This window comes from Callithrix jacchus, chromosome 14, assembly GCF_049354715.1.
Source record: "Callithrix jacchus isolate 240 chromosome 14, calJac240_pri, whole genome shotgun sequence".
NCBI lineage: Eukaryota > Metazoa > Chordata > Mammalia > Primates > Cebidae > Callithrix > Callithrix jacchus.
The window spans coordinates 113,826,084-113,852,673 of NC_133515.1; the positions used below are offsets into that span (position 1 = coordinate 113,826,084).

Consider the following 26,590-nt stretch of genomic DNA (forward strand, 5'->3'; position numbering starts at 1 on the left):
AAAACTACGTAGATCACCCTTGGACAGTGCTGTTGGACTGTAAAATAGTGCAGCTGCTGTGGAAGATAACTTGGCAGGCGCTCCAAACGGTGAACTAGAGTCACAGGGAGGCCCCGGGAATTCCAGTCCTCAGCATCCACTCAATGGGAAAGAAAACGTCTCCCAAGAAAAGGCATTTGCGGCTGCTCATGGCGGGTATAATTCACAATAGCCCCAAACGGAAACGAGACAAACACCCATCGGCTGACGAACGGATAGACAAAACCCATACCGAGGGCAGGGGCAGGGTTCTGCGTACACAGACATATTCCCTATGCGGGATGCCAAGAACACAGCATGGAGCAGGCGACGCTGCGGAGACTCTGAAAGTAGGTTGGGGGACACCGCCAGGCACAGGCTCCCCAGTGCGGGATTCCGTTTACAGAGAGCATCCGGAGCAGGCAACTCCACAGACAGGAGACCCCTGGCTGCCGAGGGCGGGTGGGGAGACTCGGGGCTGAATGCTAATGGGCACAGGGTTCATTTCTGGGATGGTGGAAAAGTTCTGGAATTAGATGGTAGCAATGCCTGTACAGTGTAGAGAAATCCTTAAAATTGCTGAAGTGTTACTTTAAAATGGTGAATTTTGTGATGAAATGTATCTTTATAAAAAGACCAAGAGCCTGACTTTATGTGAAAAATAAAAGCCTATTTTGACTTAGTTTCAAATGGATATTTATTTTCTCTTTGATAAACGTTTTAAAATGTGGAAACTGGACATTTTCCACACATATCTGCCGTGATATTCTCTTTCCCACCCACTGGGGCTGCTTGGTGGACCTCTGCTTCATACAGCCAGAAAGTGAAGTGTGCCCGGCACAGCAATTTCACCTTCACAGTGTGGATTCGGCGAGGACATTTTGTCTGAATTTATGGAGAAATTATAGCTGCTGTGCTTAAATAGTTATGGATGCTCAGATTTTCACACTTTTATTGTAAAGAATGAAATAAAAGGAGAATAGACACTTATTAAATTAACAGGGACTCAGCACCCCTGGCCTCCAGGATCTGCGCCACAGGCTGGCCTCTGATGCGTGTGCCCCAGGATGTGTGGGGCGCCCGTGCAGCAGGGCCTGTCCAGGCAGAGAGCACAGCCCTGCTCAGGGTCCCGCAGCAAGGAGCATAGAAGTCTCTAGGTCACTAGCAACGGACCACAGAGTCTGTGGGTTTTAGCAGAGCCCACGGACAGAAGTCAGAATGAGAATCTTGACAGAGACAGCCTCCAGCCCCTCGGGCTCTGGGACCAGAATTCCAAGGGCTGCCCACCCTCGGAGGGAAACACAAGCTCAGTGTGGCGGGGCTCTAGGCCGGGGCTCACGGTGAAAACCTCTGCCTGCGGCACGTCCTCTGTGATCTGGTGTTGCAGCCTTTGTGCCGCTGCTGCTTCAACCACACCCAGGGAGGCAGGCTTAGACACAGCACCCATCTCACTCTGCCCCTGAAGTCACCTCACCCAAGAGGGTCAGGAACAGCCCCAGGGTGAATTCCTCCTGCTCCCACTCCCACCGCGTACATCAGATAGCACCCCCTGCCTTCCGTCTGTCCCCTCCTCTATCCATGCCACCTACTCCTGTCCAAGTCACGATGTTCTTTGTTTCTGGCAAAAATCTATGAGGCATCTCAGTTTCTTCCTCTGTGAGCCTGTGTGGTCACAGCTGCTACAGAATCCTCAGACACTCACTCGGCCCCTCGAGAGTGAGTCCTCCTCCCCCATCCGAGCTTACTAATGCTGAATAGCATTAGTCAAAGATAGAGCAACTCCTTTTGGGTGTATCTGACACCCAAGCCTCCCTGCCAGCTCCGAGAACATCCGTGTAGCCCTCATCACGCCCACTCCCTTCCTGACTCACAGCAACGTTTCTCAAAACCCCAGGGGGTGCACCACTGTGCCATGTATGACACTTGGCTCCCCTGAACTTTTGCCCGATTGCTACCTTATTCTGCCTCCACAGTGCTGGGGATATTCACCTTTCTCATGCATAGCCCCTCAGTGCCCCTTCCTCTTTTCCTCAAGAACCCTCCAGCTCCTCATCCACACCCCTGTGGCTCTGTCTAGCAGAGGGCCTGGTGAATCTTACCGATCATAGGCTGAACCATACGGTGAATCTTACTGATGCGTTTACCACAATGGCAGGAAGACTGATTTTCCTGAGACTGTGAACAGCGTGGTTGTTCTGCTGTGACTGATGGGAAAAACGGAGTTGCTGAAATGCATTTGTTCCTGGGTGCTCCGGAAGATGAAAACACAAGTCAGGCGATGAGTCTAACGACGCTTTTGATCAGATGCTGAAACGGGAAGCATTTCCTTGTCCCCTTACAGGGCTCGTGATGGGGCAGTGGCTCGCTTCCTCAGTGCCTCGCTCCTCAGACCTCCGGGGGACACACAGATGGGCAGGCTCTGGGGCTCTGACCCACGGCAGCATCTAGGGGTGCATGTTTCCAGCTCCTGCAGCCCCAGTGGGCCTGTGTTCCAGGATGCTCTTTTAGTCCTGCCGTCTGTAGGGGGCTTGTCTTAATCAGCTCAGTGAGACCCTCTGCCCTACCACAAGGACAGAGGCCTTTCTGCATCCCAGGGTTCTTGCCTTAGTGTGCCGGAAGCATGGGATCACACCGGGGCTAGGAGGATTGGCACAAGGTTTTACTGAGTGGTGTAAGCTCTCAGAAGATGGACGGGGAGCCAGAGGGCATGGAGTGAGAAGGTAGTTTTCTCCCGGAGTCGGGCCACTCAGCAGCAGGACTCTACTCTGAACACCCAGCCAAACCCCAGCCAAACCCCACGTCATTCTGCCAGTCGATGGCCTGCGGTGTCTGCTGGTGCCTGTCCGCATGCCCTTCCTCTCCTCTGCTCCTCTCGACGTCCAGCCGCTTGCATCTCTGCCCACTAGGGTCTTGGGGTTTTTACAGGCACAGGACAGGGTATGGCGGGCAGGGTGGTACTGGGAAATGCAACACTGAGTGCAAGAACAGGAGTGTCTGTCCTCACACAGGTCCACGGGCACAGGCCCGGGGTGGAGCCCTGGCCAGGGACCCACCCTTCTCCTGCCAGCACTTCCCTGCTGCCTTCCCAATGCATGATCAGAATTCAACAGCTGATAAGCCTGGGAGCTACAGCTGGTGCCACTAGGCTCAGGAGAGGAAGGAAGGCCATTGACAATGGGGACACCAATGTAAGAGACGGAGAAAGTAAAACAGCCAATACAAACCCCCCGGGAGGGAAGTCGTCCCTTCCCATGAGAGAATGGCAGGAAAGACAGGCCACCAGCCCCCATGAGAAGGGACCCGACCATCAGCTCAGTGGGAGGTCCTCATTCCATATCAGACGCATGAGATCTGAGCCAGCGCAGCAGATACTGGCTTCGGTGGGGGGAGCCTGGGCCTTGCCTTCGAGGTCTTTCCTGGTTACCCACAACGAGGGGGGCCTGGGCCTTGCCTTCGAGGTCTTTCCTGGTTACCCACAACGAGGGGGGCCTGGGCCTTGCCTTCGAGGTCTTTCCTGGTTACCCATCAATGCCCTCTGCTAAATCAAAGGAACGGCGGAGACCCCAACCTTTATAAAGCCACGACAGCTGAATAGCATTCGTAAGATACAGCAACTATCTTCACTAAAACATTTTCCTAGATTTGGGGTTCATCACTTTCAAACTGGGTCACAATTCAAGTATAATAGAGCATTACAAACTTTGCGCTAAAATATGGCAGGGACACACAGCATGAATTTACCATTATTTTCATTTTCTGCACTGAAAATTTCTCAGGTCAACATAACTATTTTAAATGTAAACTTCACTTATATGTCAGCATATAGGTAAATACAATCACGGTGAGTTTGCATGACAGAGAAACCATGTAGTTAAGTGACAGGCAAGCACGTTCTGATAACACTTCCTTTTAAAAAGCCTTTTAAAAAGTGGATGTGTTAAAAGAATGTCATGCAATACACGATGCCACGGTGCCTGCCTATGCTTTCCTTCTCTCTCAATATACACTCAGGAAATGATCAATATCCCAGCCCATAGTGTAGCATCTGGATAAAGAATGTGGTGAAAAAGGAATTTCTCCAGCACCCTGGAATCCCTCCTCTTCCCACTTACCTACTGGGAGCTTCAGAAATGCCGGTGCTTCCCTGAGATACTCAACAGTGATGGTAACCTCGTCGCCAGCATTTCTCAGAAGATGCACCTGTCAATCAGACAAAAATAGCTACTTCACCACCGCAAAAGAACCAGACATGGAATGAAAAAGTAAAGCCTCTCTGCCTCTCCTGTTTCCCAAGAATTCAGAGTTACCTCTGAAACATGGAAAACTTCATAAGCTTCAACTGGAGTAAAGTGTTTATTACCTCTGATCCCACCTACCTCCCACTCTATCTGCATAGACAAGTGCATGAGTGGGCAGGAGTCTGCCTGTATCCTGCACAACACCAGGCTCTCTGCATCCCCATGAATGCAATCCACCAGAAAATAATTCCCTCGGAGAAATCAGTTCGTTACTACAAACAGCCAGTGTTCCGTCACCGGCAAAACACGGATTAACTGTGGCATAACAAACCACATGTACTAAAGATTTTAATGATGCTTTAGTTCTCAAGAAATCAATGGCTATCACTTCAATAGGCTGGAGCTTAGCTCTGTGCTGGAATTTCAAATTACCCTCCCTGTTTCACTCATCTCACATACAATCCCGTATGTTTTAACACAGCATCTAAAGTCAGCTTTTTGTGCACAATGTATTTGCTGTTGTTTAAATTTGATTGAGACACTGGAAGTCGAGATGCCGCAAAGCTGTGTCAGAATTCACTGCACCTGCACCTGCGTCATCCCACGACGCATAACCCTCCTCTGCTGTATCCTCATTCTCTTGGGCTGGGCATAGCCCACCTTGCCCTCTCCTGTATGCAGAGCCTGACCACAGTTTGAGCAGGTTCCTGCCCCACTTTGCCCTCCTATGCCAGGTGTATCCCACCTTGCCCTCTCCTGTATATGGACCCTGATCACAGTTTGAGCAGGTTCCTGCCCCACTTTGCCCTCCTATGCCAGGTGTATCCCACCTTGCCCTCTCCTCTATGCAGAGCCTGCCCACAGTCTGAGCAGGTTCCTGCCCCACTTTGCCCTCCTATGCCAGGTGTATCCCACCTTGCCCTCTCCTCTATGCAGAGCCTGCCCACAGTCTGAGCAGGTTCCTGCCCCACTTTGCCCTCCTATGCCAGGTGTATCCCACCTTGCACTCTCCTCTATGCAGAGCCTGCTCACAGTCTGGGCAGGTTCCTGCCCCACTCCTTCACTCCCTCTGATCTTTCTTCCTCATTTCTTCAGTCACTTTCCACACCCATCATTGCCTACCTGGCAGATTACAGTTCTGCACAGCTCCCTAAGACACTTGGTGGACCCTGGGTGGGTTTTGAAGACTGGATTTAGAAAGTTTGAAAGTTCCCATGGCCTGAAATCCAACATAAATGCCTTCCTATTTCACCCTGGGACGTTTCCTTCCGGCATGGCTGGTCCACCTCAACCACTGGTGCTCCCTCCAGGCCCTCTGAGCCACCCTGCCCTAGCAATGCCTGTAGACATCCTTACATACGTTGGTGCCTTCATGTGAATCTTAACCTCATAGGACAGGCTCGTGACTTTTGCCTTGTCAAATCCCACTAGAAACTCCAGACCAGAATCAGCAGAACAGCAGAAACATTCCCCTAATGCCACCGGACACTTTCAACATCCTTTCTCTTCTCTCTTCTCCTTGTCCACATCCATGTGACTGGTGACCCTGTGCTGATGGCCTCTGGGACAAAGGTGCTGTTGGGAGTCGTCACACACTCAATTCCTTTTGGGAGGCTTCACACACTTCCTGTTGGGAGGCTTCTCACACCCACTTCCTGTTGGGAGGCTTCTCATGCCTACTTCCTGTTGGAAGCCTCTCACGCCCACTTCGTGTTGGGATGCTTCACACGCCCACTTCCTGTTGGGAGGCTTCAAACATCCAGTTCCTGTTGGGAGGCTTCTCATGCCCACTTCCTGTTGAGAGGCTTCACACGTCCAGTTCCTGTTTTGAGGGTTCTCACACCCACTTCCTGTTGGGATGCTTCACATGCCCACTTCCAGTTGGGAGGCTTCTCATGCCCACTTCCTGTTGGGAGGCTTCAAACATCCAGTTCCTGTTGGGAGGCTTCTCATGCCCACTTCCTGTTGAGAGGCTTCACACGTCCAGTTCCTGTTTTGAGGGTTCTCACACCCACTTCCTGTTGGGATGCTTCACATGCCCACTTCCAGTTGGGAGGCTTCTCATGCCCACTTCCTGTTGGGAGGCTTCTCACGTCCAGTTCCTGTGACCCTGCAGCACTGCCTTCCTGTAACGCTCTGCACGCTCAGCCCTTGGTAAGGCTGAACCAGGCCTCCCTGCTGCCCTTTCCAAGGTGTCTCTCCTCCCCTGCTGTTCAGTACAAGTGCACCCTTGTCAGATGCCCATCTCCAACGTGCAGGCCCTGTCTTCATACAGGCTGTGACAGTGCAATGGGACTGTGAAACAGAAGCCCTCGTCGGACCAGCTCCTGGGAAGTATCAAAGCTTAACTACCAGCAGATTTGTCTGACACTGTCCTCCTCACTGCACAGGATCTGGAGAGAACGACCAATCTGAATTTCCTTCTCCTTGGTGAAAAGCAGAACCGAGGCTCTCCTTTGATGAATGGGATTCAAGATGGCCTGGACACCCTTCCTTTCTGCATGGAAGGGCCAGAATCTCACAGGCCCCACCAGCCCCCATCCCTGGAGGTGCAGCATGTGGTGTGTGGGGAAGATCACACAGATCCCCGCTGTCCACTGTCCAGCCACCTCCTAGAAAGCAACGGCCACTGTAATTGGGAGCTCAGTGCAGTGTAATTTTAAAAGAACAAAATGTCACCAGGACAAGAACAGTTTGAAACTCAGGAAACTCACTGTGCCCCATTCCTAAACAGGCTGCCCTCCTCCCAGACTAAGGACCAGGCCACACACAGCTTTCGTATGCAAGTCATTCTCCTGGCCAGCGTGCCTGAAGTGTTTGATGGAAATTATCAAGGTATGTGTGGACACTCCCCACCTCCATACCTGAGGCAAGTGAGTCTATTCAGTGACTTTCCCTTCTGGAGAATGGCTGTGGTTTGAAGATCTGCCATCTCTCACTTACAGGAATTCACAATTATCACAATGGACAAGTTGATTTTGTCAGAAGTAACAGAACCAACCAATAGAGAGAGGCAGAGTAGCCTGAGAACGCTGAGCACTTTTAATTAAAGACTAGACTTAGGTTCAATCTATTACTATTTTTTTTAATCACAAATGTTTACCTTGCCTTGATTTGTTTTGGACTTTAAAATAACCAGACAGGCCAAAGGCATTCACTTTGTTACCAGTCTTATTTTTTATTTAGTTCAAAGCATATTTGTAGTGTATGAAAGAAATAATTGAATGATGACCATTGATGACACTAAATTCAACCAATGTCTTCAAAGTGCTTTTTCTCTCCTGGAATGGTGGCCCTGAGCCTGACAGTACTGGGAGGGACCCTGACCCTGCCTAGAGTGCAGCCTCCTTCAGCCCGGTAGCAGTCACTGCTGTTTGCAGCAAACTAACAACAGTAACCATGGCCTGGAACCAGAACCTTTCCCCTTTCCCTCGCTCTCTTTCCCTCCCTCCTTCCCTCCTTTTTCTCTTTCTCTGTTTCCTTTCTCCTTCCTTCCTTCCTACCTTCCTTCTTCGCTCCCTCCCTCCCTCTCTTTCCTCCCTCCCTCCCTTTCCTTCCTTCTTTCTCTCTTTCTCTCTCTACTACTTCAATGAATCCTCAATCCTCAAATTCCTGTTGAGTAGTTTCTTAGTCCCTCCCCTTTCATCCCTAATCGTATTTCTATTTTCATTATTATTTCTTCAGTCTTTTCAGAGGCCTTTGCATCTTGTATTATTACAAGCCCACCTTGAGAGATGGATTTTTGGTTTTATTTTCTCTTACTTGTCCTCTATGTTTTCTCTTCTGCAAATTTGCCTCTTCGCTTTTATTCTTTCTTTCTTTTTTGCTCCCGCGGCTTCTCTGCTGCTCTCCCTTCTGATTCTTAGGTAACAACATGGCTCCTTTTTCTTTGCTTTCTTGTTTTCTAATAAACATGTCTAAAAATTACCATTATTCCCTTAAGCCTTACTTAATTGTGTTCCACAAATTCTAATACAAAGTTTTTCAATATTTTTCATGTTAGTATTTTGTATTTTTTTTATGTTTTCTTTTTACACCAGTATAGCAATTTTTAAAGTTTCCAGAGGTGTGGATGTTTTTAAAAGCATTTGTCATTTTGTTTGCTAGATATCTGTGTTGCATTTCTTTGTGGGTTCCTTGTGCCTAAACAACTGTGAATGTCCCACACGTTCTGGAAAAATGTGAGTTTATGTTGAATATGAGAACACAGTCACACACATACACAGACTCCCACAAACACATACACACTCAAACACACATGCACTCATACACACACATACACACAGTCCCACATACACACACTTGCACTCACACTCAGATACAATTCTATATACACATTCATGCTGACACACACACTCCCACATGCACACTCATGCACTCACATACATTCAGAAATTTCACATGCACACTCATGCACTTACACACACACAAATACAGCCACATACACACACCCATGCATACACACGGCACACATGAACACACAGGCACACATGTGTACACACAGGTACACACACATGCACACAGAGAGACACACAGGCACACACGTATACACACTCACATCCACACAGACATACATGAACACACAGACACCCATACACTGACTTCCTCTCCTCTGTGATATGCCTGCCATCCACCCCACTTTAGTAACATATGCCTGCATTAGACCTGCTGTTATCAACATCTGCAAGGGTCCTGTACGTTAAATCAAGCGCCACACCAGCACTGCCTTCCAGTGTGCACCCTGAGCCCTCCTGCACACAACGACATGCAGCCCTATGAGACTCACAGCAGCTCTCGCTCTTGCTCTTACTGTGCCACAGCCTCACATTCCCCTTTATTCAGGCTAAACTCCAAGATCCATCACGGTAACCTTCTCTGCACACACCTTTAATGCCCTCACCCCTCTGGCCTTGCTGTGTCTGTCTGCCCAAAATCCCCACTGTGGTGAAAGGCAACTCCCCAAAAAATACACTTTGGCGTGCTGACACATCGGTCACTTGAAACATGCTTTGGAAACGTGCACTGATGTTATTCAGTTGCCATGAAACTCCTTTTCTTGCTCAGTTCTCCTGTCTTACAGAAGCTAAGCACAGGAGCCACACACTGGGTGCCCCACCAGACACACAGGCGTCTCCTCTGCATCTCTTCCCGCAGCAGAAATGGAGAGTGGGCCGTGCAGACCGTCAGATCCCACTCGTTCATGCTCTTCCTTTGAACTACATTGTCATCGTGTACTCAGATGCAGATACATTTCAAAAAACAGTAATTTGCCACTTTTCTATGTAGATTTTTAAATGCTGCCTTCACATGAAGTTGACTGAGTACGGGAAAGTTTAGTTTATGAATAACTCCCGTAAATTGGTTTCAAAACCAGGACACTTTAACAGAGAATCTATTTTATTATAAATGATCCAAGTATCGTACACACTGCCATAGTCAGCAGCGCATAATTTAAGACAGAACCAGCAGTTGATACAGCTGGGCCCTTTGACCACGATGCTGAATCTATTAATCCCCTTGAGCCCCACCTGAGCGTGCGCCGCTGGGAATGTCGGCCCGGTGGGCTGGCCCACACCCGCCAGCCGGCCAAGGTAACTCTGACACTCTAACTTTTGTGCATAGAGCAATGGACTTTTAGAGAAAACTGCCTAAGGCGAACCCCTTCTCCCTCGTTAAGTGATGCACAACGTATGTATGTATAGCTTTAGGTCTTTCAAAAGCCTCCCAGAGCATGGCGGGGCTGGGCTCCCATCACCGTGGGGCAGGCTGAGCGCAGGTCACTCAGACCACACACCTCTAGTCTGCACACACCAGAGGCTGAGCTATTTCCAGAGTCTGAAAAAATCCTGTGACCTCAACAGAGGAAACCTCCACTGTAGTTCCCCATAAAAAATGACAACTCATTGCTGCTTAAATACACTATGTTAATAAAGAAACAGATCTTAGCCTACGAAACTCTCCATTCGTAATAAGCTTGCATTCTCATAGACAGTATCCTTTGGACATTTAACCCCAGTCTCTGTATACATAAGGAACCTACTTATGGAAGTGAGACACTTGCATAGACCTGGCCTTTTTCTAAGTGTGAAAGCCTCTCCGTGGACACTTTCCCTCCTGCCTGGCCTCCTTGTGCATGTGTGAGCATCTGGGAGGGTTTTGCCGAGCACGCACCAGCCATGCCACAGTGCCGGAGTGCACTTCAGCTGCACCTCTGGGTTCTGTGGTGGTCAGGGGCAGAGCCAGGGCAGGACTCCATGTTTCCTGCAAATGTACCAAGCCACCAGTCACGTACCCAGTGGATCAGCAGTGGGGTCGCTCTGCAGGGTGCTGGGAGTGAAGGGATGGAGGGGAAAGGAAGGAGGCGCAGAGGGAGCTGACTCAGAAGAAGCCGAGTTTTGACTTCTGCCAAACAGTAACGTATGGGATTGGACTGCACATGAGGTCTGCTGAGTGAATCTATGCAGCGACCTGCAGCTTCCTGGAGCAAATGATTTTTCCAGGCTGCATTCCCCGCAGACTCACATTTCTATGATGACCATGGAAGGAGTGGAAGATGTCTAGCCTGGTCTCCAGGGGTCTCGCCGTCCACCTCCCTCAGCCACATTCCCAATCTCCACGGAAACACCTGTTTCACCAAGAGTGGCCGCCCTGCCCTGGAATCTTTATTCTGAGCCACACATCAGGAGGCACGCACCAAGTCCCCAAGGGAAGACCCTCTGGGCTGCACGTCACACACCAGGTAGAGCCAGTGAAATGCCTTATGTGGATGTGTGCCCAGGCCTGCCCACTGGTGCTGCGGCAGGGAAAGCCAGCCACATGGGCTGCAAACGGCTAAATTTGCTTTTATCCGTGTCACTCCTGAGTGAGTGCCAGACAGCCTTTTTGATTCCCAGTAGATACAAAGATGCTTGTCAGCACTGCCCACAGGCCTCTAGGAGGCAGGCAGAGATGACAGATACGTCTGCTTGTTAGAACACTAGAACCAAGAGAATGGAAGACTCCACACAGTCCTCCACCAAGGGTTTCCTTTCCCGAGATCCCCGCGTTTAAAAACAGCCTCTCAAGACAGTTTTCCACACTTCGAGTGCTTGCTGTTAAATTAAGTCACTGTTTGTAAGAGATGTGTGATTCTGAAGTATTTAAAGAACGTGATTTCACTGGTGAACACGACTTTAATAACGGAGAGATGTCAGATAAAAAGCTAACCAACTTCCTCAATCTGCTGAGGGTGGGCAGGAATCATGTCACCAGCTGAACCTCGAAAAGACATGGTGGATAGGTTTTTCCACACACTGCTGCTCACAGATTTTTACAGGGAGAAGCACGTTAGGACTTGACTTTACAGAGTAACCCACAGAGGTCTGGGTAATTCTGTAATGTGCTCATGGACAAAAGCAAGCTCCAAAGCCCCGCGCAGAGTGTTACTCTTCTGACGCTGGTGCCTCCTCTCTCCTGTGTATATCCATCACTGTCCTTTTCTCTAATCCTAGTCACAGTCCTTGGCCACTTCTGTATCTCATCCTTTGTACAATGAAAAACAAAATTAGCTCAGCTATGGGGCAATTCCCAGATCTGCAACCTCCAATCACATTGCCAAACTCTCACCCTCCCCATCCCTAAGCCTCTCTGCTCCCCATCTCACACACACACACACACACACACACACACACACACACACACACACAGGTCCAACGAGAACATGTACGTTTTAATCTTAATCTACCCGCCAACTTGCCCAGTGACCCAGTGTTTGAACCATGAAACTCGTCATTTACTTTGCTTTCCAAACTCATGTTCACAAGATCTGTTTTAAATACCTCCCAGGGAATAATTCTGTAGCTCTGGGGTGCACTCCATGGTGCCTGACAATAGTCACTGTTTGTTATTTGCACGGAAAAGGGCGACAAGCAGAACCTAGAGCAGCCGAGAGACCTGGAGACACCTGGTCCTTTCATCTGCAGAGAGTGCGCCTGCCAGGCTGTGACCCAGGGAAGTGCACCTGCCAGGCTGTGACCCAGGGCAGGAGGCATCTGCCAGGCTGTGACCCAGGGGAGTGCGCCTGCCAGGCTGTGACCCAGGGCAGGAGGCACCTGCCAGGCTGTGACCCAGGGGAGTGCGCCTGCCAGGCTGTGACCCAGGGGAGTGCATCTGCCAGGCTGTGACCAGGGCAGGAGGCACCTGCAGAGGGTGGGCCAGGCAGGAAGGCCCCCTCCTCCCTTTCCTCCACCTTCACCTTCTCTGCTCACCTCCTTGTTTCCATTCCTTCAGTCCTGAAAGCCCCTCTGTGTAGGCCCCACTCCAAAGAACGTCCGAAGGGCCTCAAGAGAGCCGCTCCTCCACGTGTTCACTCTCATCTCATGCTGGCTTCATGATCTGGGTGATCACACAAGGAGTGGGGGAACCCTCCCCAAACCATGAGTGCATCTCACCACGCGTGCTCAGGCTCAGCATCAGGTAATGCCCAGGTCAGTTGTGGGGGCCGTAGCAAGGTGGTGTCCTCAGCATGAAGAGCTCGATGGTGCACCAGGCACCCTCACAGGCACCCTTGGCAACACCCTCAGAGACACACCAAGGATCAGCAATTTGTACCCTTCAATCCAATCAAGCTGACACTCAATATTAACCATCACAAGCCCACCCCTTGTCAACTTGAACCCATATACGTCTTCTGAGATGATAAATAGTCCTCAAAGACAATGATGAGGTCATAATTACACCTAACATAATACAACTGCCCTTAGCACAACTGGAAATGCACCAATCCCCAAGCCATGTGCTATTACAGAAGATTAGCAGTACTTAAATGCTGATATGAAGTCAGTAAGTCTTATGTCACAGGATAAAGGAGAAAGGAAATAAGAAAAGATACTTTCTTAGTACAAGTATACACATGAACAAACATGTTTTAACAAGAGGAGGAGGAAATACTATGACAATTACGGTCGTCATTTCTGCAGTTGGTCATGTGGTCGCAGCTGCTGTTCTTCCACTACCTTCTTCTACCACCTGTTCTGTCTTCCCTTTGGCTTCAGCAAGCACCTCAGCAGGTCGTGTTTTCTTCCTAGTGGAGTGATCCAACCCTTCATTCCCAAAGTGTCTGGGCCAGAGCCAAGCAAATGAAACCCAGACAATGCTCCCCCTTGCCAGGAACACTTAGGTAGGCCTCTGGGAGAATCTGACTGCTGTTTTACCCCAAAACAATGCCCCCTGTCATCAGGAAGTAGCTAATACCAGTCATCACCTGTATCTATATCCCTATATATATTTTTTAAGTCTTGGGGTACATGTGCAGAACATGCAGGTTACATAGGTATACACGTGTCATGTGGTTTGCTGCGCCCATCAACCCATCATCTACATTAGGTATTTCTCCTAATGCTCTCCCTCTCTCCTAGCCCCCCATCTTTTGATAGACCCCAGTGTGTGATGTTCCCCTCCTGGCGTCCATGTGTCCTCACTGTTCAACTCCCATTTATGAGTGAGAACATGCAGTGTTGGTTTTCTGTTCCTGTGTTAGTTTGCTGAGAATGATGGTTTCCAGCTTCATCTGTGTCCCTGCAAAGAACATAAACTCATTCTTTTTATGGCTGCATAGTATTCCATGGTATGTATGTGCCACATTTTCTTTATCCAGTCTATCATTAATGTGCATTTGGGTTGGTTCCAAGTTTCTGCTATGGTCATAACCTGTATTCTAATGGCAGTTAAATGTACCTCTTCAGAAAGGGGAAATGATATGGGAGGGAGGCAGGGAAGTGCTGGGTAGACAAGGGCGAGGTCCCTGGTTAGGGCTCCTTCCTCAGGCCTGTGCCCATGGACCTAGGTGAGGATAGGTATTTCTGCTTTTGTGCCCAAATGTTGCATCTTCCAAGACCACACTGGATCATCATGCTCCCCCCTCATCCTGTACCTATAAAAACCCGAGATCTTAGTGGGCACACACACAAGTGGCTGGACACCAAGAACACATCAGCAGAAAAACATTGATGGTAGGAAGATGTGGACACAGAGAATTTTGGACAAGGGTGGTTGGAGGACAGCCCGGCTGCTAAGCAGCCTGACTCCAGGGGAAGACCACCTTCCCACTCCATCCCCCTTCTGGCTTCCCACACATCTGCTGAGAGCTGCTTCCACCATTCAATAAAACCTAGCATTCATTCTCCAAGCCCATGTGTGATCCAATTTTTCCAGTACACTAGGGCAAGAACCCCAGGATACAGGAAGCCTGATTCATGAGTGGTAGCCAAAGATTTGGCTGGATGGTCAGGGACTTGGAAGAGGCATGATTGGAAAACTGTGACAAATAAATTAGAGGAAAGGGAGTACCTCTGTTAGTACTAGGTCCCCTGGTGGAGACCATGGGCATTTGAGCCACTTCTGCACGTAAGTTACTTGTGACTTCAGGACCTGCTCGAGCCGATCATGTACATACTTCCATTTGATGATGGAATGCTCCTGTACACAGTCCAGTTTATGGCAGGATGGGTCAGAGAGCACCTAGCTCGCCATAAAGTGGGTCAGACAGGCAGCTCAGGTTGACCCATAGTCAAACGTTCAGTTTCCATCAAAGCCCAGTAACAGTCCAAGAGCTGCCTCTCAAAAGGGGAGTAGTTATCTGTAGAAGATGGCAGGGCCTTGCTCCAAACTCCTAGAGGCCTCCACTGTGATTCACCTATGGGAGCTACCAGAGGCTCCAAACAGCAACCCTATGTGCCACTGACACCTCAAGCACTATTGGGTCTGCTGGGTCATATGGCCGAAGTGGCAGAGCAGCTGGCAGAGCAGCCTGGACCTGTTGCAGAGCCTTCTCCAGTTCTGGACCCCACTCAAAACTGCAGCCCTTGGGTCACTGGATAAGTGGGCCAGAGTAACACACCCAAATGAGGAATGTGTTCCTCCAAGATCCATATAGGCCCACTAGGCGTTGTGCCTCTTTCTTGGTTTTAGGAGGGACCAAATGTAGCAACTTATCCTTCACCTTAGAAAGAATATCTTAACAGGCTCCACACCACTGGACTCTAGTAATTTTACTGAGGTAGAAGGTTTCTGAATTTTAGCTGGAATTATTTCCATCTTCTGGCATGCAAATATCTCAGCAATAAGTCCAGTGTGTTTGCTAGTTCTTGCTCACTGGATCCATGATGTCATCAGTGTAATGAACCTGTGTGATATCTTGGGGAAGTGATTGCGGTCTCTCCAAGTAAGATTGTGATACAAAGCTGGAGAGTTGACACACCCCAGGAGAAGGATAGTAAAGGTATATTCCTGGCCTTGCCAGCTGCAGGCAAATTGCTTCTGGTGGTCTTGATGGACAGGAATGGAGAGAAAGGCATTTGCCCAGTCAATGGCTGCACACCAGGTACCAGGAGATGCATCAATTTGTTCAAACAATAAAACCACATCTGGTGCAGCAGCTGCAACTGGAGTCACCACTGTCATTCTTCAAGACCCATCTGTCTTCTGCACGGGCCAAATAGAAGAGTTGAGTGGGGATGTGGTGGGAATCACCCCCTTGCATCTTTCAATTCCTTGATGGTGGCACCAATCTCCACATTCCCTCCAGGGATGCCATATTGTTTTTGATTTACTATCTTTCTAGATAGAGGCAACTCAAATGGCTTCCAATTGGCCTTTCTCGCCACAACGGCCCTCACCCTACCAGTCAGGGAGCCAGTGTGGGGGTTCTGCCATCTGCCAAGTATGTCTATGCCAATTATGCCCTGGGGAAATGACCGCAGGATGAGTCCAGGGACCCAGTGGATCCACTGGAGCTACAACTCCATTAAGTACCTGACCTCCATAAGCCCCTACCCTAACTGGAAGATCACAGTGACATTTTCAGTCCCCTAAAATCAGGATCAGCTCAGAGCCAGTGTCCGGTAGTCCCCAAAATGTCTGATCATTCCCATTCTCCCATGTAGAGTTACCCTGGTAAAAGGCCAGAGCTCTCCTTGGGGGAGGATGGGCGAAAGAGTCACTGCATAAACTGCCAGTAGTGTAGCAGGGTCCTTCCTCAAGGGACCCAGCTCCTACTTCTTTCAAGGGGTTCTGGGTCTGTAAACTGGATCAAGTCTAGAAATTGACTGAGGGGCCATGACTCTCTGTTGTTATAATTCAAATTAGTCTTTTGTCCATTTGACTTGGAAGTTTTCTGCTTATATAAATTACGTAGGAATGCAGTAGGCTTCCTATCAATTTCACTTCCAGGAAAACCATGATTAATTAGTGGAGGCCAGAGCTCTCAGACTATTCTGACTGCGTTTTGCCTCTGCTGTCCATGACGGTAACTACACCCACCTTGCCTTTAATAGTTGAGAGCCTCCACTTGGCTCCTGCCACCTTGGGATCCCATTATTCCCACTGTATTTAAATTATGTTCTTGAGTGACTGCAGCTCCCACTGTTAGATCTGACATACAGAGAAGAGCAATTACAAGATTCTCTGAAGACGCAGCTGCTGCCCTTACACATCTATTTCACCAGGCGTTGGTCAAAGGTTTATCTTCTGGACCCTCCCAACTGGATGAGTAGGTCTAAAGTGTCTGATCCCCTTCATCATCTCAATCTTTCTAAGTCTTTGGATTCTTTCCTCTACATTAAATTAAGGGAGATCAGGCATTTCCTTCCTTGTTCACAGTGGGCCACCATTTTAAAAAAATTTGTTTATTGTACTTTAAGTTCTGGGGTACATGTGCAGATACACCACTTCTCACTCATAAGTGGGTGTTGAGCAATGAGAACACATGGACACAGGGAGAGGAACATCACACACCAGTGGGCCATCTTTTAATCTGTATTTCCACTAACTAAGGAAATAAACTATTGGAACCTGTTTTAACTTCCTGAGCTGCAACATTAAATGCAGAATTCCTACTTAGTGGGCCCAAATCAATAAATTCAGCCTGATCCCACCTTATGTTCCTTCCACCGTTGTCCTATACCCTTAATATCTATTATGAATATGGCTGTTCTCCAGATTGCTATTTATATAAATTAGGAAACTCAAGCAGTTTTTCCGGGTGTAGTGCAGCTCCTCATGGGTCGCACTCTGAACTTCACCTCCAGAGGCCCACCAGGACTTTAGTCTAGGGATAGGTTGAGAAGCAACCTGGGGTGTTGGGGGTGGCTCCTGAGGAGAATGAACATTATCTTGCCTGGCAGCTGCCTCAGAAGAGGCCATCACTGTTGCCTCAGGCAGCACGGGGCTTATCTCCTCAGACAAAAGTGAAAAGGCTGACTGCAGCATAGGTCAGGGAGTGGGGATGTTGCCACTTCTGGGGAAGGGGAAGCTGTTTCTTCTGGCAAAAAAAAAGGTTCTTCAGAGGTTACAAACTCAGTGTCCCCAGCTTCATCAGAATCCTCCCACATGTCCCCATTCCAAGTTGCAGGTCCCATTCTTCTCCAGTCAATGCCCTCACTTTAACGGCAGGCACCTGGAGAGACTGCATGCACCTTTCACAGTTTCAGCTCTTTCTCTACAGGAGATAAGACTCTGACTCAGGGCAATCTTGGATTTGAGGCTTAGTATCTGCCTCTGAAGGCTGCAGTTAGAACCCCCAAGTTCACCATTTTCTTCCATCACTTTGTCCAGTGAACCTAAGAGCAACAACCAGCTTCATCATGTTCCTCGGTTCTCCACATATAGTCAATGGGATTATGTACAGAGTCAATGAACTTCTTGCCTCTCATGAGCGGTGATCAGGAGTGTCAAATGCATTTATTTTGCATAACTCTCTAAACGGTTTATGCCAAGGACTCGCAGTGTTCTCCAAACTATTAGAAATATAGTTCTTACCATTTGGGGATCTAATCATATTAAGCAACCTGCTCCAGAAAACCTAACACCAATGAAAACTCTCCAACCTCAATATTCTGTTTCTCTAGAACCACTCCCAGTACCAAAGTCTGTATTAGTCAGAGTTCTCTAGAGGGACAGAACTAAGAGGATATATGTCTCCTATTTAATACTCCTTCATAAACTCTCTTTTGTATATATATATATATAGGAGAGTTAATACTCCTTAATAAACTCCCCTTCATATATAGAAACGGAGATGAAAATATAGGTATGATTTATGAAGGAGTATTATACTCACACGATCACAGGGCCTGCAATAAGCTGCCTGCAAGCTGAGGAGCAAGAAAGCTGGTCCAAGTCCCCATGCTGAAGAACTTGAGTCTGTTGGTTCACGGCAGGAAGCATCCAGGATGTGAGAAAGATGTAGGCGGGGAGGCTAAGCCAGTCTATCTTATTCACATTTTTCTGCCCGATTTATATTACAGCTGTGTTAGCAGTTGATTTGATGGGGGCCACCCAGATTAAGGGTGGATCTGCCTTTCCCACCCACTGACTCAAATATTAATCTCCTTTGGAAACAGTCTCCAAAACACACCCAGGATCAACACTTTGAATACTTTAAAAGTTGACACTCATTATGAACCATCGCAACTAGAAACCCCAGCACAGTGGAAACACTGTCCCACCATTTACCCAGTGTCACTCTCACCCCAGCACGGTGGAAACACTGTCCCACCATTTACCCAGTGTCATTCACAAACCCAGAATGGTGGAAACACTGTCCCACCATTTACCCAGTGTCACTCACACCCCAGCATGGTGGAAACACTGTCCCACCTTTTACCCAGTGTCACTCACACCCCAGCATGGTGGAAACACTGTCCCACCATTTACCCAGTGTCACTCACACCCCAGCATGGTGGAAACACTGTCCCACCATTTACCCAGTGTCACTCTCCCCCAACCCCCGCATGGTGGAAAACTGTCCCATCATTTACCCAGTGTGACTTACTACTCCAACATTGCTTAAAAGTCCAGTCTTGACTGAGACTGGGATAACAGAGACATTGAAGGGAAGCTGGTTTTCCCTGGAAAGGTCTTTTTTATAAGGACCATTCTTGGTGGGAATCAAGAACTTACTGAAAATAACAGAATTCAAGGAAATAAATGTCTAAGTCCCAAAATGAAAGTGGCCTCTTCTTTCTTCAGTATCTCTGCCAGCAAAGCTGAGAAGGCAGAGGAAAGTGTGGGGAGGTCTGGGTTCCTCACAGCTGGGTCCGTGCTTTGCAGGGAAGTGTGGGGAGGTCTGGGGTCCTCACAGCTGTGTCTGTGGTTTGCAGGGAAGTGTGGGGAGGTCTGGGGTCCTCACAGCCGGGTCTGTGGTTTGGTGGAGGGTGTGAAGAGGTCCAGATCCTCACAGCTGGGTCTGTGCTTTGCGGGGAAGTGTGGGGAGGTCTGGGGTCCTCAAAGCTCAGTTTGGGGTTTACTTCAATCACATGATAACTTCACAGTCTGCTGTGAATCATTTACTATCCCTGAAACTTGATTCTCTAACTTTTGAGAAAAGGCTGATGAAAAATAAAGTCTCCATCACAGGAAGGCAGAGCCACACAGGAGGATCCACTGAAAGGTCCTCTTTAAGATAAAAACACGTTAGAGGTTTTTGCAAAATGTCTGGGAGCCAAGCTGAGCATTAACACAAAGATAATGAGAACCCTGGTCCAGAAAGGCTGGGTGACACAGGCAGGCACCTGCAGGCTCAGCCCGGGCTGGCTCTGGACCTCCTGACATCTCCTAGTCCCTAAGGTTTACCAACATGTTTTCATTTCTTTCCCTTGTCAGATGACTCAGGTCTGGGGGTTACAGACTACAGAGCCTGCCATCTCCTTCCAGAGTACACAGGCAAACACACACAAACACACCCATGGACACAAGAGATATGTAAATACACAATCATAAACATGCCACACACTCATGTACACACACGCTTGCATACACACATGCATACACACATTTAAATATCTTAAGTCAGGCCATTTTTCCCTAATAACTTACTCAATTGCCTTTTTTTTTTTTTTTTTAAAAAAAGGACTTCATATTTTAGAGCAGTTCTAGGCTCAAAACAAAACTGAGCAGAAAGTACGAAGATTTCTCACAAACCCTCACCCCACACATGCACAGGCAGGTGTGTGGTGTGGTGGGAAGTGTGGGGAGGTCTGGGGATCTCACATGCATAGCCCCCTCCACTAACAGTGTCTCCACCAGAGGGTACATTTCTTATAATCCGTGAACCTACAGTGACATACATTGTCACCCAAAGTCCACAGCTGACATTAGGGTTCACTCGATGTTGTACATTCTATGGATTTGGACAAATTTTCAATGAGACATGTTCACCACTGAATTATCATACAGAATAGTTTCACTGTTCTAGAAGTTACTTCCATCTGCCCAATCATGCCTCCCCTCCTAACCCCTGGAAACCCCTAACCTCTTTCCTGTCTCCATAGTTTTGCCTCTGTTAGGATGTTGTCTATGTGTAACAATGCCTCCTGGAGGCTTTTTGGCTTCTCTCACTTTGGAATAGTGTTCATTTAAGGTACCTCCAAGTGTCTGCATAGCTTGATAGTTCATTTCTTTTTCATGCAGAATGATATGCCTTTATCTGGATGAACCACAGCTTATCCACTGACCTACTGAAGGACATCCTGGTTGCTTCCACGTTTCGGCAACTGTGACTAAAGCTGCTATAATCATCTCATGCATGTTTTTGTGTGAAATTAAGTTTTCAACTCAAAGAGCATAATTGCTGGATCATATGATAAAAGTATATTTAACTTTCTCAGAAACTGCCCAACTGTCTTTCAAAGTGTCCAAACCATCAATGAGTGAGACTTCCTGCTGCTCCACATCCCACCAGCACTTGGTGTTGTCAGTGTTCTACAGTTTGGACATCCCAGCAGGTGTGTTGTCCTACTGCTGTGGTACTTTACATTTTCTGATGATGCACCATGTGAAGCATCCTTTCCTGTAACTACTTACCTTCCGCGCATCTTCTTAGGTGAGGTATCTGTTAAGGTCTTTGGCCCATTTTTACAGTTGGTTTGTTTCTTTTCTTACTGTTGAGCTTTAAGAGTTCTTCCTATAACTTTGATAGCAGCCTTTTATCAGACACGTATTTTGCGAATATTTTATCCCAGTCTGTGGTTTGTCTTTTCATTTTCCTGGGAATATCTTTTGCGGAGAAAAACATATTGAATTTAATGAAGTCCATCTTATTTCTGAGTTGTGGCTTTCGTGTTGTAACTACAAAGTTACCGTCCAATCCAAGGCCTTTCAGATATTCCTCTGCTATCTTCTAGGTGTTTTATTGTTTTGCATTTTACATTTAAGTCTATGATTCATTTTGAGTTTTTTTAAATGAAGAATGTAAGGTCTACGTCTGGATTCATTTTTGCACATGTAGATGTCCATTTGTTGAAGACTGCCTTTTCTACATTATGTTTTTGCTCTTCTGTGAAGAAGTTGACTATATGTGGTTCTACTTCTGGGAGAAATAGTCCATTAATCTATTTGTCTATTCTTGCACCAATACCACAATATCCTGATTAAATTAGCTTTACAGTAAGTCTTAAAGCTAGGAGGTGTCAAGCCTCCAGCTTTGATCCACTTCAATACTGCTTCGGGTATTCTAGGTCTTTCCATCTTCATATAACCTTTAGAATCAATTTGTCAATGTCCACAAAATTGTTAGCTAGAATTTTGGTTGATATTATATTGAATCTACAGATCAAGTTGGAGAGAACTGAAATCTTGACAATATTGAATCTCCCTATTATTCATGAACATAGAATATCTTCTTCATTGATCTTTTTCTAAAATTTCTTTCATCAGAGTTTTGTAGTTTGCCTCATTTAGATGTTGTACATATTTTGTTCTATTTATACCAAAGTATTTAATTTCTTTTAGTGCTAATGTAAATGGTATTGTGCTCTTGAAATTTCAAAGTCTACTTTTCATTTCTGGTATATAGGAAGGCAATTAAACTGTGTATAATAACCTTGCATTCCACAGCCCAGGGCTTTCAGTGTGATATTGCAAAGAACTGACGAGAAGGGACTTCCTTTTATTGTTCGTGATCTTGATGGAAAAACATCTAGTTTCTCAACATTATCTGTAATGTTAGCTGTGGGACTTTTTGTAGCGGTTCTCTATCAAGTTAAGGAGGTCCTTCTCTACTATTAGCTTACTGAGGGTTTGTATCATAAATAAATGTTGGGTTTTATGGAATGCTTTTTATATGATCATTAGGGGTTTCTTCTTTAGTTTGTTAATGTGATGAATTACATTAATTAATTTTTTTGCAGCCTTGCATAGCCGCAAAAAATCCCATTTGGTTGTGCATGTAATTATTTTATACATTGTTGAACTCCATTTGCTAATATTTTGTTGAGGATTTTTGCATCTATGTTCATGAGAGATATTGGTCTATAATTTTCTTTTCTTATAATGCCTTCATGTGGTTTTGATACTGTGATAAATCTGGCCTCATAGAATACACTAGGAAATGTTCTTTCTGCTTCTATTCTCTGAAAGTGATTGTAGACAATTGGTGTGGTTTCTGCTGTAATGTTTCATAGAACTCACCAGGAAACCATCTGGCCTGACACTAAGTTGTTAACTACTGATTTAATTCATTTAATAGATGTAGGCCAATCTAGACTCTCTGTATTTTATGGTGTAAATTTTGGCAGATGGTGTTTTTTAAGGAATTGATACACTTCATCTCTGTTATCAAATGTGTCAGCATAGACGTGTATGTAACATCAATAGCATCTATAGTAATAATGTCTCTTTGATTTCCAGGATTATTAACTTGTGTTCTCTCTTTGCATATGTAGCCTGGCTATTGGCTTATAAATTTATTTTCAAAGAAATAGCTTTTTTCTCTCTCTCTTGATTTTCTATCTTCAGTCCCTGATGGACTCTCTAATTTTCATTTATTTTCTTCTACTTACATTGAATTTAAATTGCTTCTCTTTTTCCAGTTTCCTAAAGTGAAAGTTTAGATGATTACTTTTTTATATCTTTCTTCTATGTTTTCGATTCTGCATATTTCTCTCTAAGCACCATTTTCACTGCATCCCACAAATTTTTATAAGTCGTTATTTTGTTTTAAAAAGATTTGTAAGATTTCTGTTGAGATTTCTTCTTTGACCTGTGTGTTATTTAGAAGTGTACTGTTTACTCTCCAAGCATCTGGTGACTTCCCAGCTATCATTATTGATCTCTAGTTCAATTTCATTTTGGTTTAAGAGCAGACATTGTATAATATCTGATATGATCTGGCTGTGTCCCCACCCAAATCTCATCTCAGATTTACAGGAGGGACCTGGTGAAGGTAAATGAATCATGGAGACAGTTTTCCCATATTGTTCTCATGGTAGTGAACAAGTCTTACAAGATCTGATAGTTTTATAAGGGGAAGCCCCTTTTCCTTGGTTCTCATTCTCTTTTGCCAGCCACCATGTAAGATGTGCCTTTCACCTTCCACCATGATTGTGAGCCCCCCTCCACCAGTCACATAGAACTGTGAGTCTATTAAGCCTCTCAGGTATGTCAGCAGCATGAGAACAGACTAACCCAATACCTTTCCTTTTAAATTTGTTGAAGTGTGTTTTATGGCCCAGGATGTGGTCTGTCCTGGTGAATTCTTCATGTGATCTTCAGAAGAATATTATTCTGCTGTTGTTGGGTGAAGCAGTCTGTAGCTTTATGCAGTGGATTGATGATGCTGTTGAAATCTGCCATGTCCTTTCTGATTTCTGTCTGCTGGGGCCATTCATTTCTGACCAGTTGTACTCTCATGGCTGTTTGGGTTGTCTGTTGTCAACTCAGCAACCCTCCATTTCCCTTCTCAAAGCAGAAAGAGAAACCAGGTTCTACGTGTCTCCAAATCCTTTCCCATATGTCTCAGGGTGAGAGTTTGCTGAAAGAAACTCATTAAAGGTTTGGGAGGTGAAGAGGACAGGCCAATCATTTTTGAAGCCAGATAAGCACACCCATGAGCAGATGGATCTATGGGGCTATCCAGTGTGGCCTGAAAGCCACGGCTGCAACACTGTAGACTGTGGGAGATGTGCAAGCATTCCAGAGTCTTCATGAGAATTGCAGTAAATTTCTGTTTTTTTTTTCTTAAGAACTGATAATTTTTGTAGTTCTTGAATATCATATTTTCTTTTTTTGTTGTTGATGGGGGGGAGAGGGTTATTTGCTGTTTGAGACCAAGTCCTGCTCTGTCACCCAGGCTGGAATCCAGTGCCAAGATCTCCACTCACCACAGCCTCCACCCCCTGGGCTCAAGTCATTCTCCTGCCTCAGCCTCCCAAGTAGCTGGGATTATGGGCATGTGTCACCACACCTAGCTATTGTGTGTGTGTGTGTGTGTGTGTGTGTGTGTGTGTATTTTTAGTAGAGCCGGGGTTTCACCATGTTGGCCAGGCTGGTCTCGAACTCCTGACCTCAGGTGATCCACCCATCTCAGCCCCCTAAAGTGCTGGGATTACAAAGGAGTGAGCCACCATGCCCAGATGAGTATCGTATTTTTGACAGCAGATTCTTTGCCTTTCATATTCCAGTAATCCCAACTTGCTGAGAACCTAGGTTTATCCCTATCTTCAAACTGTTACAGCTGGAATTCCTGGAGCTGCTCCCGTTTTCCTGACCAAATCCTAATGGAGTTTAGGTGTGGGGTAAGGGCAGAGGGCTGGTTAAAGCTGCAGTGGAGAACGTGAAGAAAGACAGTAACAAAGCTTCGGACTCATATTTCTACTTTAAGCCATGAGTAGAGAGCTAGAGAGCTTCGGGATTCCCTGAAATGATTTCTATTTTGTATAACTACGGTGTTAAGATTTCTGAAAATTCAAGCCAACATCTGATTTTGCAGGTGGCCCAGTCATTCTATCAGTCAGTGAGTCTCTCTATAGTTAGGGAAAAGAGTGGGAATGAGAACAGATGCTGTGTGTCTGTGTCCCTATTACGTTCACATGCTACTGACTTTCCTTCCCCTTCCTCGCCTACTGGTGGTCACTTTTGCCCGAAGATCCTAGAATTATGATTTCTGACGCAACAATATGGCAGGACAATGCTGATTTTCCTCAATATATACCTGGCCACTCCCCATATTTCTAGTCTCATGCCTAGCCCCAAATCTTACTATAAAGTCTAATTTCAGAAGAGATATTCCATGCATACCCAAAGAATTGCAATACAGTGGTCATGACAGTGACAGAAACAAACTTTTGATTGTGAATAAGAATATGTGATTGGGGTTGTTATGTTAAGAAAAATGGCGGGGTGGACAGGTTGCACTGCATCCATACACTGCATTAATATGGGGGCAGTGACTAGAGATTCCGGACTGAATTTGTTTAATTAGCTGAGAGAGGCCCTACTGGTTTCCTTGGTTAGCTGACTGACACCAGGACTCACAGTGGCCACACTAAGTGAGGTTGAGTTGCCGCAGCTTCCTTGGTGTGCACTCCCAGAAAGAATTCAAAGGGTTATGGAGGTAGGGTGCCTGCTCCCACACCTGCTCCCTTGCTGAATCTTCATTCACTTGTTTGACAAACGATTGAAAAACCTTAAGTGAGGAAGACACCAGCATCCCAGAAACTGCTGTGGCACTTTCCTGCTGAGCAGGCATTGCGCCATAGCAATTAAGAACTTAGACTGTAACTTAGACTAGTAGCAATTTTCTATTACAATATCTTAACACTTGAGATGACTTTTTAACATCTCCCACTGAATTGTAGAAAAATGACATTCTGTAGTTTCTTGTTCTGACATGCGGTGGGGTGACTCAAGGCAGCAGACACAAGCCTTGCTGGGGCCCTGCCGGGATGTCGTTCTGCGCCCTGCCTGTAGGGGGCGCTGGAGAGCCGCTCTCACTGGGGATCATCACACACCAGGTACAGGGACCGGAGGAACCAGCAGCTCCAGCTCCCACACACTGCTCCCCACTCCCCCCCCCACCCCCGACATCCCAATCCATGCCTTCGCAGGGATGTCACACTGAGTGACAGTCGTCACCAATCTCCCTTTTCCTATGAAGGGAGACGTGTCTCAGAGTTAGCCCAGTGAGCACAGAGGCAGGTCATTCAGCTGTGGCTGCTACAGTATTATATGCCAATGTGGATGAAAATGCAGAGATGTATTGAAAAGGGGAAATCATATGTTAATATACATATATTTACGTGTATCAAGATGTTTTATCAACCTAGAGTAGAAAAATTTTCCAAAGCAGTGGAGTAAGATTCACTTTGTGGAGGGGAGTCTAGTTTTTACATTAAAAATCATTCTTTGCATTGAGTAGAACTGACATTTTTCTTTTAGAATTAACTGAAGCCAGAATTTACTTTGAAAAGTGAGGAAGTGAAACCATATGATTTATAAGTCTTCTAGAATCTTAACATTTTAAGGAACTTTATGCATCTGAAAAATTGAAATTATATGTCTCATTAGCATTTCTCTCATAA

The 26,590-nt window shown here is 46.6% G+C and overlaps 1 protein-coding gene across 1 annotated transcript in view; it reads right to left on the reverse strand.

Annotated features, from left to right (window-relative positions):
• The window catches only part of SNTG2 (syntrophin gamma 2), a 351,728-nt gene that overhangs the window by 151,695 nt on the left and 173,443 nt on the right, over positions 1-26,590 (reverse strand). The window contains exon 7 of the mRNA XM_054245265.2: positions 4,131-4,218. Within this exon, the coding sequence (XP_054101240.2) occupies positions 4,131-4,218 (88 nt within the window). The remainder of the gene's footprint in view (positions 1-4,130; positions 4,219-26,590) is intronic.